We start from the raw sequence: 18,459 nt of genomic DNA, 5'->3' as shown, positions 1-18,459 counted from the left end.
ACTGCATTATTTCTTATCCTCGCAGTATAACTAGCAATGCTAACGACTATAAGCGGAATAGCAGGAAATATTTGCAAATAATATCGATCAACTTGCAATTCCTAACGCATATTTGCAATGCATGCTCCAAATTTCGATTCTATCCGTATAAAAAAATAGTCAAAAAATATATTGCTTGCCGTTTACAGACTATGAATATAGTGACCATATCGAAATCTATCTACTCGCATCACGCAGGAAATCTACAAAATCTTCGTAAATCTTCTTTCTATCTATTTGCACGAACATCTTACGACAGCAAAACAAAATCTTCTATGCATTTAGTCGCACCTCTCGACATTTCCTTGCAATTTAACAACCGACTAACTGATTCTGGCATCGTCGATGGTCCATAGACGAAGAAACTCGCTCGTTACGCTATTTTATCGTTTCTTACCTCAATTTGAACCCAATCAATATCGAAGGTCGTACTTTCGATGAAACTTTCGATCCGTTCACAAAAGTTGGCCGTAAAGGTGAAGTTGATTGTTAAAAATAGAAAGCCTAACTTTGCGGATGGTTGAGAACTTTTGAGTGTGCTTCACTGTGATACAGTCGTCTGTTTATTTCCCATTCTCAACAAAATCAACGCTGCCATCGGCAGTTAAAAGCGATTAAGCCTACTAGGGTTAATATCCCTAATGTCGGCCTAAGTGTCCCTAATATTGGGCTCATACATACATTTCGAATGAAAGCCTTTTTAACAATGTATCACTAGCTACCAAAAATATCCATTTGTATTGTCGACGCATTGTTCTATGAAAAGAATAGGAGATTTTTATCAATGGGCCCAATCTTTAAATCCAAAGGCCAACATTAGAGCCATTTCCCCTACTTAGCGGGAATTTATGTTGAATTGATGATGGATAATGAGAAATTGATTAATTTGGCGTTTGCGTTAACCCATTTTGTTTGCCAAGGAAATAGCAAGAAACATGGTGAAGCTATGGAGATGGAAATGGAAGATAACAAAATATAAAATATTGTTTCGTGGTAACAAACTGTCGAATCTTTTATAAGTGATACCCTTAACGGTTGATGGAAGCATGGGAGCTCAGAAATTTAAACGGTTTGTTTATGAACGATATTACAAATTTATTGTAACATTTTCCGTTTAAACTTTTGGATAGTGTTGATAGTATTCGGGGAAGCAGTAATTCCGTTGCATTATCAACGGATGTCTATTAAGTTATTAGTGTACCCTATGGATTGAACTAAAATAAAATCATCTTATTACAATATTACATCAAATTTGTGTTTCTAGTCCATAAAATTGAATTGCTTATTGTTCGGTCGAACTATAAATAGAAAAATAAACATGTTCGAGGTATCTTTTTTATATCAGCCAACCAGATCAGCGACCAGACCAGGTGGGGTAAATTACGCTCGAACTCAACTTCTTCCCTTCGTTGATTGACAGGAATGTAATGAGGTTAAAAATATAACTCAATGTGTAATCAATTTTCGTCAATTTTGCTACTGATTCCATATTTCTATCAACAACACCATCGTTGAGAGGGTTTGTAGGTTACTTCTTGATACGCTGAGTGCAAATTATCAGCGCATTTTTCCTGCGTGAACAAGCTTTCAAATTGTGATCGTCCCGTCGCCTGGGACAGAAAGTATGGAGTGAGCGAACGAGAATTGAACTATCACATGGCAAACCGATACGGTACGGAAAATCGAATAATGTCCTTATAATCCCTCGTTGATGCACAGAAGATGGGAAGCGAGCACAATCTAAAAATTGCTTAATTTAGTTATCGCGCGTTGCGAAAGACCATTGGCGAAATTTTTAGACGGGTGTTCCAAGAGAAAAGCTTTTCGGCAGCTCATTGGAAGGATGGGGAATATTTATTTTATAAGTGACCGGCTAGCAAATTGATTTGATCGAACTCAAAAAATGGATTTTGGAGTTGTTTCAGATTAGATTTATTGGCCGACTGGTGAAATTGTAGATGATATTTGTTTTTATTGCTATTTTCGGGGAAAACGTAAAGGAGATTTTATTCCTAAGTTTTGAACTTATAGCTAAAATTTTAACATGAGGAATAAAGAGACTGAATTGACTGAATTCAGCCTCTTTAATGAGGAGCAGTGATATCATGGTGGTTAGAACTGGTGATCCTGCAGCAGATATGCCAGACATGTATGTGAATTTACAGACTTTTAGTTTTTTTCACAGACATTTTTTTTTGTTACAGACATTTACAGACTTTTTAGTTTTTTTCACAGATATTTACAGAATTTTGTAAACAAGGGATTATTATTTGGTTGGACTGTCTTACATCTTTAATCAAATTACACGTGCGATGCATTTTGCAACACGCATCAGATATTCGCGCGTTTTCAAATCCACCACACGAACGAGCTGTCACTGTTATAGACGGTCATAGTAATAGCACAGACAAACAGACATAGCTCATTGAATATTTGTCACTGTAAAACATTTCCGCCATCTGTTGAGTACACTGTGGTGGGTAGTACTCTGAACAGATGGCAGTAGTGTGTAAACGTCAAACACAGGTGGCGGTACTACCAACTATTGACTTTTAAATTTACCGTTTAATGCTTGTTCGTTGAACAACTTGCGAGTGTTATGTCTGTATGTCTGTGGTAATAGACCTGTCAATGTGCTGCCATGTTGTATCCAAAACAAACATTTTCCATACGATTTGCGCAGTCTATAATTTGACTGTCTATAATCACTGTCACTGAAAAAGTGAATGAAACGGACAGTGTGTTTCCATCATATTCCATCTTTTTATTCGAGAACACCCACCCCCAGATGCAATTTTAGTGCTGAACGAAGCAGCCGTTTTCGCCGTTTTGTACCTGAATAAGCGTCGTAAAAATGTGGAAAAAAAATCGAATTTCAATGCTCCTGGAATTCAATTTTCGTGAACAAGAGATGTGAAATATAGTTCACGGATAACATTTCCTACTACGCGTGGATCGTGAACTATGGTTCACGGCTGCCGTTCGCGAATATGGGAACGGATTTTTTCCGTTGTTTACATTAAAATAACTTTACAAATATGATACCGTGGACTCATGTTGAGTACCAAGAACCCATCGACTACATCGTGTTTTGGCGTTCTCGGAGAATGGGTCCGTACCTTTCATTCACATAAAATTCTATCATGACGCAATCCGTATTTCGGGATTCTGGAACTCTCGGAACGATGCCAACATAATCATATGACAACGGATACATTTAAAATTATGTATCTTCATTGACCTCATCTGATAATGTTGATATGATTTGTATTTTATTTATTTTTTCAAACTTAATTATACCCTATCACGCACCGTTTCCCGAAATTCATCAAATTAAATCGTGGAACCCTAGAAGCGATGCCAATGTGACCAGATGTCAAATGAATCCCCTCAAATAGCCTTCATTGACCATATCTGTCATGATTAGACATGCAGCATGATTATTATCCTCGAATTTTACTATGACCTGAGAGCCCGGAATCGATGCCAATGTTTCCAGATGTCACTGGATAAACTTAACCTGCTTTCATTTACCTAAGATAGGCACTATATTATGATTTGAAGTGCTGCATGACATCGATTTCTAAAAACATATCTATTCCCTACCGTGTACTGTATTATGATTCACGATACCAATGTGACTATATGTCAAAAGAATCATCTCGAATAGTCTGCATTTTCCATATTGCATTCGTGATTGCATTATTTGACTAGCTACATTATTATTTTGCTTCAAATGTTATTATGGCCTTAAGGAACAGATTCCGGGACCCAGGAACCAAAGCCAAAATTCCCATACACGGATACACCATAAACTGATGTAAATGATCTTACCTTGTCAGTTTAACATGTAACATGATTATTTTGCCTTGAATATTACGATGCTCTATAGCGCCAGATTCTGGGACGCCTGGAATCGATGCCAATGCGGTCATATGTTATCGGATGCATTTCGATCTGTTTTCGTAGACCTTATTCCCATTTTATTATTGTTTGAAGTGCGCCATGATATGGTTTTCTCCAATATAATTATAGCAACATACTGGATTAAGCTTCAAATTTCAAAGATATTGTTGAAAAAACGAGAAAAAAAACATAATTTTTGAACATTAATATCTTCTAAAGCGCAAAAAATCGCAACCTGAAATTTTCAGCAAAAATTAAGCAATACTCGATAAACAAAATATCAAAATTTGAGAGAGGTATATTTTGGTGTTTTTTTAGATTTCTTCATTTTAGTGGAACATGATTTTTTTCTAAAACTTTTTTCAATGCATTGAATTTGTGTTTCGAAGACTTCACGACTTTGTCAAAGTTGATAATCTTGATAAAATAAACAACTTTTCTTAATACGTTAAAACTTCACAGCCTACTGTTTTCGAGTTATGTGAAATAACAGAAAAAATGTGAATGTGTTTTAATTTTAAATATATTGTTTAAATGAATATACCTCGAAAACAGTAGGCTGTGAAGTTTTACCGTCTTAAGAAGAGTTGTTTATTTTATCAAGATAAACAATTTTGGCAAAGTCGTCAAGTCTTCAAAACGCCATTTCAATGCGTTAAAAAAGTTATAGAAAAAAAAAAAGTTCCATTAAAATGAAGAAATCTACAAAACACCAAAATATACCTCTCTCAAATTTTGATATTTTGTTTATCGAGTATTGCTTAATTTTTGCTGAAAATTTCAGGTTGCGATTTTTTGCGCTTTAGAAGATATTAATGTTCAAAAATTATGTTTTTTTTCTCGTTTTTTCAACAATATCTTTGAAATTTGAGGCTTAATCCAGTATGTTCTTCACAAAAGCTATTTATTTAATGTATTTGCATAAGAGAAAAATATAACATTATAAAGCTGTATGCAAAAAAACCATATTTTCGACATTTTTTCTTTAACTCCATATAACTTGGAACCAGTAGACTGTGGAAATGTTACTTCTTTGAGAGAGCTGTTCATTTTGTCAAGATAAACAACTTTGCCGAAGACATCAAGTTTCCAAAACGTCAGGGAAAGAAGTAAGATTGTGACACCATCTTTGCGGAAGAGTTTTAAACTATTTGTTTATGTCAATAGATGGTCCTTATTATGACGAGAAATTTTGCCGAAGACACCAAGTCGCGGAAATGCTTCGTTTCGGAGTTATTTATTTTGCTCCCCTAGGTTGCATTCCTGACCCAGTGTGCATGGGATGAAAGCAGAACAGAAAAGCATAATGCATGATTTTATTACGAGAACTATTTTTTTTTACAAGAGCAATTCAAGCTGAACTTTACATTAGGTCCTAAGTAACATTGATCGATTCTCTTCGTCGACTTTCTCTTTCGTTAATAACTTATTCACAGAACCGTTTCTTGATGTGTTTGTCGTATTGGATGCTAGATAAAAGCTTCTTTTATCGATTTATGTGCTGAAAATACCTGGGAATGTCTTTACATGACCGTGGGGATGCAAAGAGAAAGTTGACGAAGCGAATCTGTCAATATTACTTAGGACCTAATGCAATTTTCAGCTTGAATTCATTTTTTTATTTGAGGGCAAATGTATATTCCTATTCTACGGGTGCAACCGATGAATTTTACAAACATTTAGAAAAGTTTTGAATGGTACATTAACCTTTATGAAAAGTTATGCGTGATTTCAACCTTTTTGCCCTAGGACTGTCACCATTCCATGTATTTCGACCAAGATTCGACCGTGTCACCCCATATATATGCGAGCGAGAACGGAAGAATCATGGAGATTGCTGACGTTTTTCTTACGCACACTATGTCGCGTATACGTATACACGAAATGTTTTCATGCTCATGCTAACAATTTTGTTGATTTTCTTTGCGCTCCGCTTGGAAGAACCGGAAAGTTTTTATTCTTTTTTATGTTGTAAAAATAAACCACCTATTTACATTTCTGACAAGTTGCAACTGAATGCTTATAATTGTTTTAGAATAACTGTTTCATGGCCAACTAGTTTTATTGCACTTACTTATAAAGCAACGAAAGGATTTATTTTTTGGTTTTATAAGGGCAATTCATATTACTTTATTGTATACTTCAAAGCAATCATAAAACCTTTCATAAGTGAAAATAGCATAAGCATCAGTTGGTTTTTTTAATTAGCTTTATAGGGGTTTTGTAGATAGCTTTAAGAATGTTTCATGACTTGCATTGTATATGACCGTGATAAAGCTGTAGGTAATGGTTGCAGCTGCAATAAAACCTTTATAAATTTTGAATATAGCCAAGCAGCTCTAGATTTGTTACTTGGGATGGCATCTAATTATTTCATAATTTAGAAAAACATTGTTTTAGCTGAAATGAGTCTTTGCAACCTTGCTACAAAGTTGTAAGTGCACATTTTTGCTCAATAATACAACTTGCTATCTCTTCGTTTTAAGAATTTACGTCCGTTTTTATAATTGTTTAGCCCTATCTTTAAGGGGTTTTATATTGCAAATTAGCAGATATTAGCAGCTTATCTCAACTTAATTGTAATCATTATCTTATACCCTACTGTTGCATAAATAATTCATAGGGGGATCCAATGGGATGCCCAATTAATTTTTGTTATATTTTGTTGTTTTCATGACAATATTTCCCAGTATTTAAATGATAATTTTCGCTTGCTTAAAACTGCTGTAACTAAATTGGCTTTCACAACGATATTTTGGGAATAGGGTTCAAATTTGCAAACCCAGTACAAAAATAATAACAAAATGACAAAGTCATCTTCTATGCTAAACTGTATCCGATGGTTACAATCTTTGTGACACAATTTGCCACAAATTTCAAGAGTTGTTCTATTTAGCGAATAATCAAAGCAAGAGTCGATTGTTGACTCACTCAAGAGTATATTTCGGTCCGAAGAAATTTTCAACGATTAATGGTATCAGTGACTAATTGTGCTAAGAGAAGAGCACCACATAGGGTTACGGTATGTAATGTGGGTCTAGTCCTTTCATTCGGCCTATCACGCAAATAAATAATTAATTAAGGAATATTACACAAAAAATAAGGAAAATATTGATCACTGATGATTGATAAATGTGTACCACACACAAATCAATTTATATCACAACATTTCAATACATTTTCAGCTCTCGTAAGTAATAAAACTGGTTGAGAATATCACTCTGTTCGGAGTTTTTAGCCGCCATGACTTCTAAGGTTAAGATGGGAAGGTTGCACTGACGATCATCAAATGGCCTGATTATGGCATTTATTGAATGGAATTACCTGATAATACACACTAGACGTAAAACTCACAGTTACTGTTTGAATATTTTATGTTTATTTTAATTGTTTAACAACGTTTTCACAAGTAAATCATGGACCCAACTTTAGGGACACATTTCTTTTCTATGTTCCTAACTTTGGCCCATGAAATTCATTTGACAGCATATAGCAATAAGAGTAACGTCAACAATGTGGTTTGCATTTGGATGATGAGGAACGAACAGGAAGGGAGATTTTTTCTGCCAAATCTGTATAATGAACATCACAATGTTTTGATTTAGATATTCTGCGGTCGAAAGACGATAAGCGAAATTTTTAATTTTTAATTTTTAACTTGAGTGATTTAATGTAGTTTTCGTAAAATTTTCTCTAAGAAATGTTTTGAGGAATGAAGAGTATTAAGTTAACAGTGATAGTGATAAAAAAAAATACATAAGAAAACGTTACCAAGAGCGTTTTTTTTGAGAATCAAACAGGATAGGACGAAGTTGCATCCATAAATAGACCCAATTTGGGGACAATAGACCGATATTACATACATTTCCCTGGTGAGTTTTTGTCTTAAAAAAAGTAAGTTTTTCAACTTTTTGCGGTTCCTGATAGCAAACGACATGATAAGCATATCTAAGCATACCATTTAGCAGTAGAATATCGTTTGCAGGTAAATTAATTGATGAGTTATGATTAAAAACGTAATCTATGGCTGCATATTAGACCGAGGTTAGGGACGTATACCCTACTATAATTCGAGCCTGGATGTAGTGAGATCAGGTTACGCCTTTTTGGATGCGTGGATATCTTGATTGATAGTGGTAGTGGTTATCTTCTTGATTCTGTTCTGTGGCATTCATATGCCAAAAAAGGTTAAAAAGCATCATCATTAAACTACAAGTCTGAAGAAAACAAGCAAAAGTATACTCATAACTAAAACGCAAGCTACCATAAGTGTTTCTGTTTTTTTTCCGAAGGAAGAAACGCCAGCAAAAAGACCAAGATCGCGAGGCGATGGAAAATCTGTACCGTGTAAACGACAGCTAAATAGTTTGCGCAAAGGCTACGTGCCGCAAGCCGATATGTGCAAGGACTTGGACGGTAACCTTCTCACGAGCGACAAAAATGGCGGCAAGTTGCATTGCTGCAACTACCGCGTAATCACACTGCTGAGCACCGCCTATAAGGTACTCTCCCAAATTCTATGCCGCCGCCTGTTACCATTTGCAAGAGAGTTTGTGGGGCAATACCAGGCGGTATTCATGGGTACCCGCGCTACCACGGACAACATTTTCGCGATTTGGAAGGTTCTGCAGAAAAGCCGCGACTACAACGTGCCTACACACTTAAACAGAGACCCTGAGTTCGGTAAAAAAAATTACCGTCTTAGATCGGTAATGCTAAAAATTACAGATGTTTCGGTATTTTCTCGCTTTATTGCTGAAAACTGTAAATGAAATGACCGAATTTCGGTAATTTTATTTTAATTTACCGAAAACGGTAAACATTTTTACCGGCAGTTCTGTAAATCAGCTTCATCACTGACTTCGGTGAAATATTTTACTGAAGTTTCGGTAAACAAAGCATTCCGTTACTGAGTTCGGTAACGGTCTAGGTAAACGTCAAATCCACCATATTGTTATTTTCGATCGACATTAAAAGCGTTCGTGCTTGTGAAAAATAAAAAAGGTGAAATTATGGAGGCTGTTATGCAACACCAGGATGAGTGAATCGTAGATATTTTCCGTAAATAATTAATTTTCGTTATCTAAATAAATACCGATTACAGATGGCCGATGTTGTTGCTTGTTTTTTTTTCTGTCGGTCCAAGTTCCATTCCCGTTGGCGACTATCTTCCAATGCTTCCTTGTTTTCAGTGTAGCGCCGAATCTTTCCGACAAAAACTTAAGTTTTCAGATCGTCACCAACGGTTTTGTTCTTTGGTGGTGCAATTTGCAACACTAACTTATTGATCACGACTGCAGCCAAATGTTTGCATGGGTTGCAGTGACCGCCACCTTGAAACAATATTAAAGCAAAATACAGTTGAGTCGGTGACCTTTTAAAAAAATTACAGATCACTCGGTAATTTTCGATTGTCATATCGTCCTCAAAATTACAGTTCTCCGGTAAAGTCGACTACAAATCAAGCAATGCACATCGGTAAACGTTACCGATCGTTCGGTAAATTTGACAGCTAATTTTGCTGATCCAGTTTACAGATTTTTCGGTAATGTTCTCGATTACCGAAAACATTACCGACTGTTCAGCTGTTGAGAATTCGGTAAATGAATTACCGAAGTCGGTGATTTTTTCTTAGTGTGTACATATCATTTGTTCATCGATTTCAAATGCGCATACCACACAATCGATCGAGATCAGCTATGACAGATTATGCACGAGTATGGATTTCCGGATAAACTGACGCGATTGGTCAAGGCGACGATGGATCGAGTGATGTGCGTTGTTCGAGTATCGTGGACATTCTCGAGTCCCCTTGAATCTCGAAGGGGGTTACGGCAAGGTAATGGACTTGCGTGTCTGCTATTCGACATCACGTTAGAAGGTGTAATCAGAAGAGCTGGGATAGACACGAGTGGCACGATCTTCAGGAAGTCCATCCAGCTCCTTGGCTTAGCCGATGACATTGACATCATGGCACGGAACTTTGAGACGAAGACAAAATACATGAGATGAATAGATTGTAGGGAAGACAATGTTAGCCTCCCACCCCGAGTTCAGATTGACGGTGACGGAATCGAGGTGGTCGGTGAGTTCTTGTATTTGGGCTCACTGGTGATCGCCAAATATGATACCAGCAGAGAAATTCAAAGACGCATTATGGCAGGGAATCGAGCTTACTTCGGACTCCGGCCGTCGAATAAAATTCACCACCGCACGAAGTTGGCTATGTACAAGACGCTGATTAGACCGGTGGTTCTCTACAGTCACGAGACCTGAACTATGCTCGTGGAGGACCAACGCGCCCTTGGTGTTTTCGAACGGAAGGTGTTGTGTACCATCTTCGGCGGAGTGCAGATGGATGATGGAACGTGGAGGAGGCGAATGAACCAAGAATTGCACCAGCTGCTGGGAGAACCATCCATCGTCCACATTGCAAAAATTGGATGACTACACGATGACCCAGTGAAAATGGATACCCAACAAGAACAAGAATAAGAGGTGCGCAGCGGACAAGGTAAAGTGCACACGACTTTTGCGGACAGCAGAGGACAACAAGGCCTGATTGGTATGGTAAGTAGCCATACTGTGTTGAACACATAAGATTTCTACGTCAATACGAAATTCGTACTTACATTTTCAAAACATCTGTTTCTGTCTTCCGAATTATTAAGTGTCTGGATCGAGAAAATCGCTTTATAGAGATATCTCTGCACGCAAACCACAAATGTATTACATTTAATGTTAGTTGCGTTTCATATCATCTTCCGCAGAAAATACCACAGCGCATGAAATAAGTTGCCCTTGTAGACGATGAAATGATTTTTTATCTTTTTTTATTTCGTGTTCTGTCTACGCTTTCGACTATACAAGCAAGAATTTTATTTATAACATTATAAACGACGCACACACCTGCCACAATTCTCTCCGATTCCCGTTCAGCAGAAAAAGCATACGCATTTGGGTATGAGAGTAAATGAGCGCTTCTTATTCGCAGAGAGCAGTGAAGAAAGCACAGGTCTGATAATCGCAACGTTTCTGGTTCAAGTCCCAGTCAGCAATCTTTTTTTTTATTTTTTCGACATGATTCATTTCACTCACTAATAAGGGAAAAGTTGGCTTCGGAAATACCTTAACCTATTATCGTCAGGGGGTAAACAAAGTCCTAGAGCACTCAAATTTAGCCAAAAGTTGCTCTGAAACACAATGTATCCACATGTCAAAATTGAGCTCTCAAGGACGTTGTTTACCCCCCTGACGATAGTAGGTTAAGGTATTGCCGAAGCCAACAATTCCCCTACATATTTTTATTTCTCCAGTAGCTCGGTATATCTCATCCGCCGTTCATGCAGTCTCCATTATCAACTTGTGATGATGAATCCCTCATTAAGCGGCGCCGGTGGTGTAGTGGTAAGCGTGATCTCCTCTCACACCAGCAGGCCTGGGTTCAATCTCAGTCAACGCCGCCGGGATGTTCTGAGGCAAGGGAGGTAAAGCCGTTGGTCCCCGGTTCATGAGTTGATGGGTCGAAAGGTAGGGTCCAGGTGTGGGAGCTGCCTTCCTGGCGTCGGTACCATTGATGCTCAGCACGGAAAACAAGATTGACGGAAAACAAATCAAGGAAAAAAAAATAATCCCCCATTATTGTAAGCAAATCTTACAGCCCCCGGTTGGGTGTGGTTTAATTAGCTTTTGTAACAAACAAACATGAAAAATCTAACCTGTCAGTGCATGAATTATAGTGAAAGTTTTACAATATAAGAAATCAATAAGACAATATTATTGGTAGTTCTAAGAGAGATTGAGGTTTTGGACGACATTTCAAGCTGAACATTGCATTAGGTCCTTAGTAACATTGACAGATTCTCTCCGTCGACTTTCTCTTTGTATCCCCATGGCCACGGTAAGACATTCCCAGGTATTGTCAGCACACGGATCGATAAAAAAAAGCTTTTATCTAGCATCTAATATGACAAACACAACAAGACACAGTTAGGTGCTCAAGTTATTAATGAAAGATAAAGTCGACGAAGAGAATCGATCAATGTTACTTAGGAACTAATGCAACGTTCAGCTTGATTTCTTCTAGGGTGAACCACTGACGGGAAGAAAAGGGTTTAATATGGGAAATTCTTGCTTGCATGTGTCGATCTTTGGGCACCGAAATATACAAGAGTATTTCGTAGGATGTAGTCTATTAACCTCAATAAACATATTTATTTGTTTGTTAAGCCAAAACAATCTTCTGAAAATCTAATATCTACCGAGTTTGTCATGATGCAAAGCAACACATTTCATCCTCCAAACAGCTTTTATCGATATACCTCGACAAGGCATCTTGTCATTTGCTTGGATACTAGCATTCGCTTACCTACCGACGGAGAAAGTTTCTCATAACAGTTTGTAATCAAAATCCCAATTCATAGTTTTAAAGGCATCATCTCTGCAAAGGCATAAAACACTGTATTTAACTTCATCACCACCAGACTTGGCATGGCGAGCACCGAAACAGATTTTTAGCTGTAATGGATGAGACCCGGGATTGGATTTGCATGCGGTTGGAATCGCAGCTCTCTTTTACTCTGACTTCACGATTTTAATTAAATGAGGATTCCAACACGTGTCGCATTAAATCTGTGCGATGAATTTAACATTTTATTTGACTACGCCCGGTTGCGCCCTGACGCAGATGGTGGGTGAAAACTGTCAGTGAGACAGAAAAGAAGCCCCCACACAGACCTGCAGGCGTTTGTTTTTGCGGTTCACTTGAATGTGCGTTCAGTCGAAACCGGAAAAAAGGATCTGTTACATGAAACTCAGCTTCGTTCGTCTCGCATCGAGCGTATCGTATTCATTGTATCATTTCAATTTCGCACTCCATTAACTGTAATAGGAACATTGGAAAAGTATTGACTACAAAATGCTTCAATCATCGTTAAATAATCAAAGGGAAAATAACAAACAACTCTATAGTAGGGGAAATGGCTCTAATGTTGGCCTATGGATCTAAGATTGGACCCATCGCTAAAAATCAGCAATTTATCAATTGTATCTACGTGAACGCGTTATTGGGACGGTGCTAATTGATATTTTTGGTTGCTATTGAAAATTTAGTTGATTGCTTAAGGGGTTACGCCTACCTGCAAACTTTCAAAAAATCGATTTTTTTTTTATTGTCCTAATCGAAAGTATATAAAGTCAAGAATATTTCCTCAAAAGATCAAGTTGATCCGATGAAAATTGTGAAAGTTATGCGACGTACAAAAATATTCACTTATAGTGGACTAAACCCAACTTGAAACTTTAAACGCGATTATCTCGGAATCATATTTTCAAAACCGGTGCCAAAAATTTCTCGAAATGTATACATTTGATTCGTCCGATTCGTTTTGATTTCTGTTCAGTACTATTTTGTGCAGTCCACGATCGTTCGGATTTCGTCTATCATTTAATTTCGATTTTTTACAGCCGATTAAAGACAAATTTTAAGGATCAAAAATCGGCACTTGCAAAGGCCGCTAGTTTGTCAAAAAAATTAAAAAAAATGATCAAGGACTAGTTTAACACATGCTTAACGATTTTGCATGGTTTTTTTTTTTATTTCAGATGATTACATCACAAACCGCAGTTGGCACCGCAAAAAGCGTTTTTTAGAACATCGTTCACGGGGAGCAGCCGTGCGGGGCACCAGGACCTCGTTTTTAAAAGCATCGACTGATAAATGTACCATTTAATGTGTGTTCAATAAACTGCAGAAAACCGATTTTCAATATGTTGCGTCGTTTTCGAGAAAAAAAAATCCAAGCTTTCGCTTTTTTTCGGTCTTGCAGGTAGGCGTAACCCCTTAATTTATGTACGGGCCCAATTTAGGGGCATTTAGGCCGACATTACATCAAGTGCCCCTATATTCTATTAAGGGGGGAAATACAAGTAGCACGTCAAAAACTCGACGATTTTCGGAATATTTTTGTGAGTAAATGAAACAACGCAAACGTTTAGGGTTTTTTTGCATTAAATTGCAAAGAGGAAGATTTACTCTACATTTGAGATTTTTTTCATTGGTGTGTGACCTCTTTGGCTCCTTGGGGTCACATCGGAAGGAGGTCGTCTCCGGTGGGGATTGGTAATTGGCGGGCGTTCTAGAGACCTGAAAAATGGACAAAAACTTACTTTTATCAATTGGACCTTATTCAAAAAAGATTTTTGTTCTATGTGAACCTCTAAAACGCAAAAAAAAAACGATTTAAAAATTTAGAATAAAATATCTGAAAAAAAAGTTGATTTTTCACTGTTTTTTTTCACTTTAGGCAGACCTGAAAATGATTAATTGTTTTTTTTTCATGATATCAGTGGTTCACATAGAGTAATAATCTATAAAAGTAAGAACTTTTTGAGTTATCTTTCCCGCCAATTTGGAAAACACCGTTTCGAGAAAAACGCGTTTAAAGTTTTGGGTTATGTAAAAACATGATTTTGGAACTTACGGTTAATCGGCGATACTGTGGCCATAGATCACTCCTTCCTCGTGCTCGTAGCATTAAAAAAGTAAAGTAAAATATAAAATCGTAAAAAAATTTTTTTTACTTGTATTTTCCCCCTTAATGCTTTTAGGGCCGTTTTTCTCTGAATGATAATGATCCACTAGGATTGAATTATTCTATAAAGATAGCACGATTTCCCTAAGTGACAAGTGTGTGCGATTTTTTTTTTAAGTTTTTGCACCCTAAACTGGCGTTGTTGTTTTATAATAAATATCCCATTACTATTTTTCAATGCGGATCAAAGTAGTGAAATAAAGAGTAATATAGCTCTATACAAGGAGGAATCGAGCGTTGATTTTATTAGATCGAGAGAAGTTCTTCATAGAATAGAACGCGAACACTCAATTTCACTAGTTTGTTAAATTTTCTCGATATTGTGAAGAAGAATTACTTATTATTACCATTTAATCAATTCATACAAGCATATTCCATTACCTATTTAAAAACAAGTGCTCCAAAAGCTGATAATCGTTTCGAATGGCTCCCATAAAACATCCACAATCATGTTCAACAATCACAGCGTAACAACCAACTCCATCCACCCACATTCACTTTATAACGGTTTATGTTTATGGCTTACACCGGTTAATTACCCTCCGGGAAAAGAGAATACAAATGAGCTGTCAGCTAGGTTATTTCAAGTTTCCGAGTTCGTCCTTTGTGTTCATTTTTCGAGTGATGAAACGAAATATCGCGGCGATAAGTACAAAACATAAATGTTACTTGTAACGCTCAAAGGCTTAAACATTTTTGATTTAAAATTTATTTAAATATATGCGCATATTTTCGGTAACAAAGGTAGTGCTGGGAAAATTTATGATTTATGAGTTAATTTTTACAAAGCGCTATACAAAATTTCTGCTGCATTCCAAATTTTTCATTCGATAATGACAGCGTTAGTGTTTATGAGTACTATAGTACACTAAATACCGGACTGTCCATTAATCCGAGCATTTTTTTTTTAAATTTAATATATACATGTTTTTTTTTTTTAATTCTTTATTTAAGAGATTTTTAGCCTTAGGCTAGTTCATCTCTAAATATATACATGTGTGATGAACCTACAGGTCCACCATAAAATGCACGTGCTATTTTGCTATTTCTAATTAACTTTCAATAGTATCTGGAAATGTTTACGGTATCAGAGAAGTTTATTGCTATGCTAATACACTTCTTTTGGTGTATTCATATCGATTATTAAACCCCCTATAAGTGAGATAGAAAAATATTTTTTTTTAATTTTTCAAACAACAAAACATCAACTTTTCTGTTTTGCTGAGAGTCCAATATTTTTTCATGATGAGATAGAAAAACTATTTTCACATGAAAATTTTCTCAAGAATCTAAGAAAGAAACTGATTTTTTTTGGATTTTTGATTATTTTTACCAATGTTTTTAGAAAACTAAAAACGTGCCGAAAATATTTTTTTTATTTTCGGGGCGGTAATCTTCCCCTTAAAGGAAATAAACCAACGCACTCAAAGCTCTTCATAAAGGGATTTCGTTAAGAGGTTCGACAAATTTAAAGGCTCGAAATACTGTCAAGATCTCAATCTTATAAAAATTAACCAAATTCTAAAATTTGATAAACATGTTGTGATCTTGAAGTTTATGAAATTTTCGTGGAAGATGAATTAACAAAAATTATCAACATGCTGAAAATGTATTTGTTAATGGTTTAATTTTGATTGTAAATTGAATTAAAAGTAAAAGTTATGACAATTGCTTGAAAAATCTTTTTTAAAGTTCTTAAATTTGAAGCCGTTTAACACGATATATACTTTTTATGGTGAATCGTTGTGAATTTTTAGTTTTGATAAATAGATGTCATAATCATTTCAAATTTCAACGGTTCAAATATAAGCTCCCACAAAGCATACAACAATGCAGCAAACATGTTGTAACAATTCCATGTAGGATAGGATGGTCTTAAACGCATCCCTGAGGTAAAATGGCCCGTGATGTTTTTCATAGCTTTCTGATTGTCAATTCGTGAATTTAACGAGCAGCATTGCTAGTTCAATACGTTTACTAGCACATAATCTTAGAATTATTAATGAGATAGCAAAACCGCCTGGGGTCATTTTACCCCAGGGGTGCATTATGGACTGCTTCCCCATACGATGTGACCAATGGACGTTTATTTTTTGGTTAATTACTTTATTTGTACGGGCCAAATTAGCCATTGCAGAGCCAAGTTATAAAAATAATGGATTTGAACCGGTTACTCGCGGTCTTCTCGAGGTTAGTAGATGACAATTGTATGGATTGCGAGTGGGAGAAGGAGATTTGTAATATGAGATATGATTAAAAAAATTAACTTTTTTTTTCTAAAATATGTACTTAATCCTATCAATGTTATGTATATCAACTCTGTAATTATACAATTATTACAGAAACAAATACACAAAAAAATACAAACACACACACATACAAAATACAAACTAAACACAAGGTTAATCCAACTTACAATCTAAGGTTAATATTCTTCAATAAAACATATGATATATACAGGCAACGCTGCGCATCACTCCCATCAACTCCGAGGCCCTATCTTTGTAAACAGCTATCTGAAACATGAAATCAACCGATCGTGGTCGAAACTGATCCCGATATTCCAACAAGCCTCGATTTCGATTTCAATCCATGCAATTATGATGCCGTTATGGAAGATCCATAATTTCTCAATATTAGCATGGCATACGCTAGCGCGCTATACACCAGTTTGGAAATGCGCTGCGAAGTTTATTAATTTATCACCGTCTTCGGCTAGTCGTACAGACTGAACTATTTTACTTATAAACTAGAAATTACTACTAATCCTATTTCTAAAAAAGTTTTTAGTCAAGTTAAAAATGAATTCGTCACAGACAACATTGAACAAGCGAAGACACGAATCAAAAGGGTTGTTGTAGCCGGAGTTTGTTCAGTAGTATGAGACTGCTATTAAAACTGAGCTCCGAAACCGTCGAGGAGGAATGTTCAGGGCAATCGATAGATCCTCCAATGACATCGAACATGAATAGCCGCTGCATCGTTACTCGTCTGACAGATAGTGGTTCCAATCCTATGAGCTTGCATCGGTCAGAATAAGGAGGAAGATTGGTCGGATCGTTCCAAGGAAGTTGTCTCAGTGCAAACCGTAAGAACCTTTTCTGCACCCGTTCAATCGTGAGAACATGAGCTACATAATAAGGGGACCAAATCGGAGCAGCGTACTCCAGAATGCTACGAACCAACGAGCAATAGAGAGTTTTTAAAGCGAGGATGTCGGTGAACTCGGAAGCGTGGCGACGGATGAATCCCAGCACAGAAAAAGCTTTGACAGTGGTAATGCTCACGTGTTCGTTGAATCTGAACCTCGAATCGATGGTAACGCCAAGGTCACAAATGGACGACACACGTTCCAATGATGCAGTTTCCATTCTGTATTGATGAAGAATGGGGATATTGCAGCGCCCGAAAGTAATAACTTTGCACTTCATGTTATTGACCCGCATGCCGTTATCGCCACACCATACCAGTATAGTATCAATATCTTCTTGTAGGGCAATACAATCCGGAAGAGAAGCTATGACACGATACATTTTTAGGTCATCGGCGAATGAAAGCTTAAACGAGGAAAGCAGCAGACACAGGTCATTTATAAAAAAGTTGAATATTAATGGTACACCAGACGTGATTTTGAAAGTGCGGGATCGAGTAGAGTTGACCGCAACATATGCAGTACGATCGCACAAGTACGAATATATCTGTAATCCAATCTGGAAAACTTATGTGCTTCAGTTTTTCCACGGCACATTCTAGCGGTACAGTGTCGAAGGCTTTTGCAAAGTCAACATACACCGCGTCAACTTGCCGCCTCTACTTCGCGGGACAGTGCGGTGACGTAACACATGAGGTTCGTTGTTGTAGAACGATGCTTCATAAAGCCATGCTGACCATCAAAGATGATGGGAGACGCTACGTTGTATAG

At 36.8% G+C, this 18,459-nt stretch overlaps 2 protein-coding genes across 3 annotated transcripts in view; one reads left to right on the top strand and one right to left on the bottom strand.

Annotated features, from left to right (window-relative positions):
• The window catches only part of LOC135703022 (uncharacterized), a 161,460-nt gene that overhangs the window by 49,769 nt on the left and 93,232 nt on the right, over positions 1-18,459 (top strand). The gene's annotated exons all lie outside the window — the stretch shown is intronic.
• Positions 17,381-18,070, bottom strand: LOC135703097 (uncharacterized). The gene has a single exon (XM_065224204.1). It carries the CDS (start codon positions 18,068-18,070, stop codon positions 17,381-17,383), a length of 690 nt encoding a protein of 229 aa, XP_065080276.1.

Source organism: Ochlerotatus camptorhynchus, unplaced genomic scaffold (genome assembly GCF_037179485.1).
Source record: "Ochlerotatus camptorhynchus isolate MF236.1 unplaced genomic scaffold, CSIRO-AGI_Acam_v1.1 ptg000019l, whole genome shotgun sequence".
NCBI classification, from domain to species: Eukaryota; Metazoa; Arthropoda; class Insecta; order Diptera; family Culicidae; genus Ochlerotatus; species Ochlerotatus camptorhynchus.
Note: the sequence above shows the minus strand (reverse complement) of the source record. Positions and strands in the feature narration are given on the sequence as shown.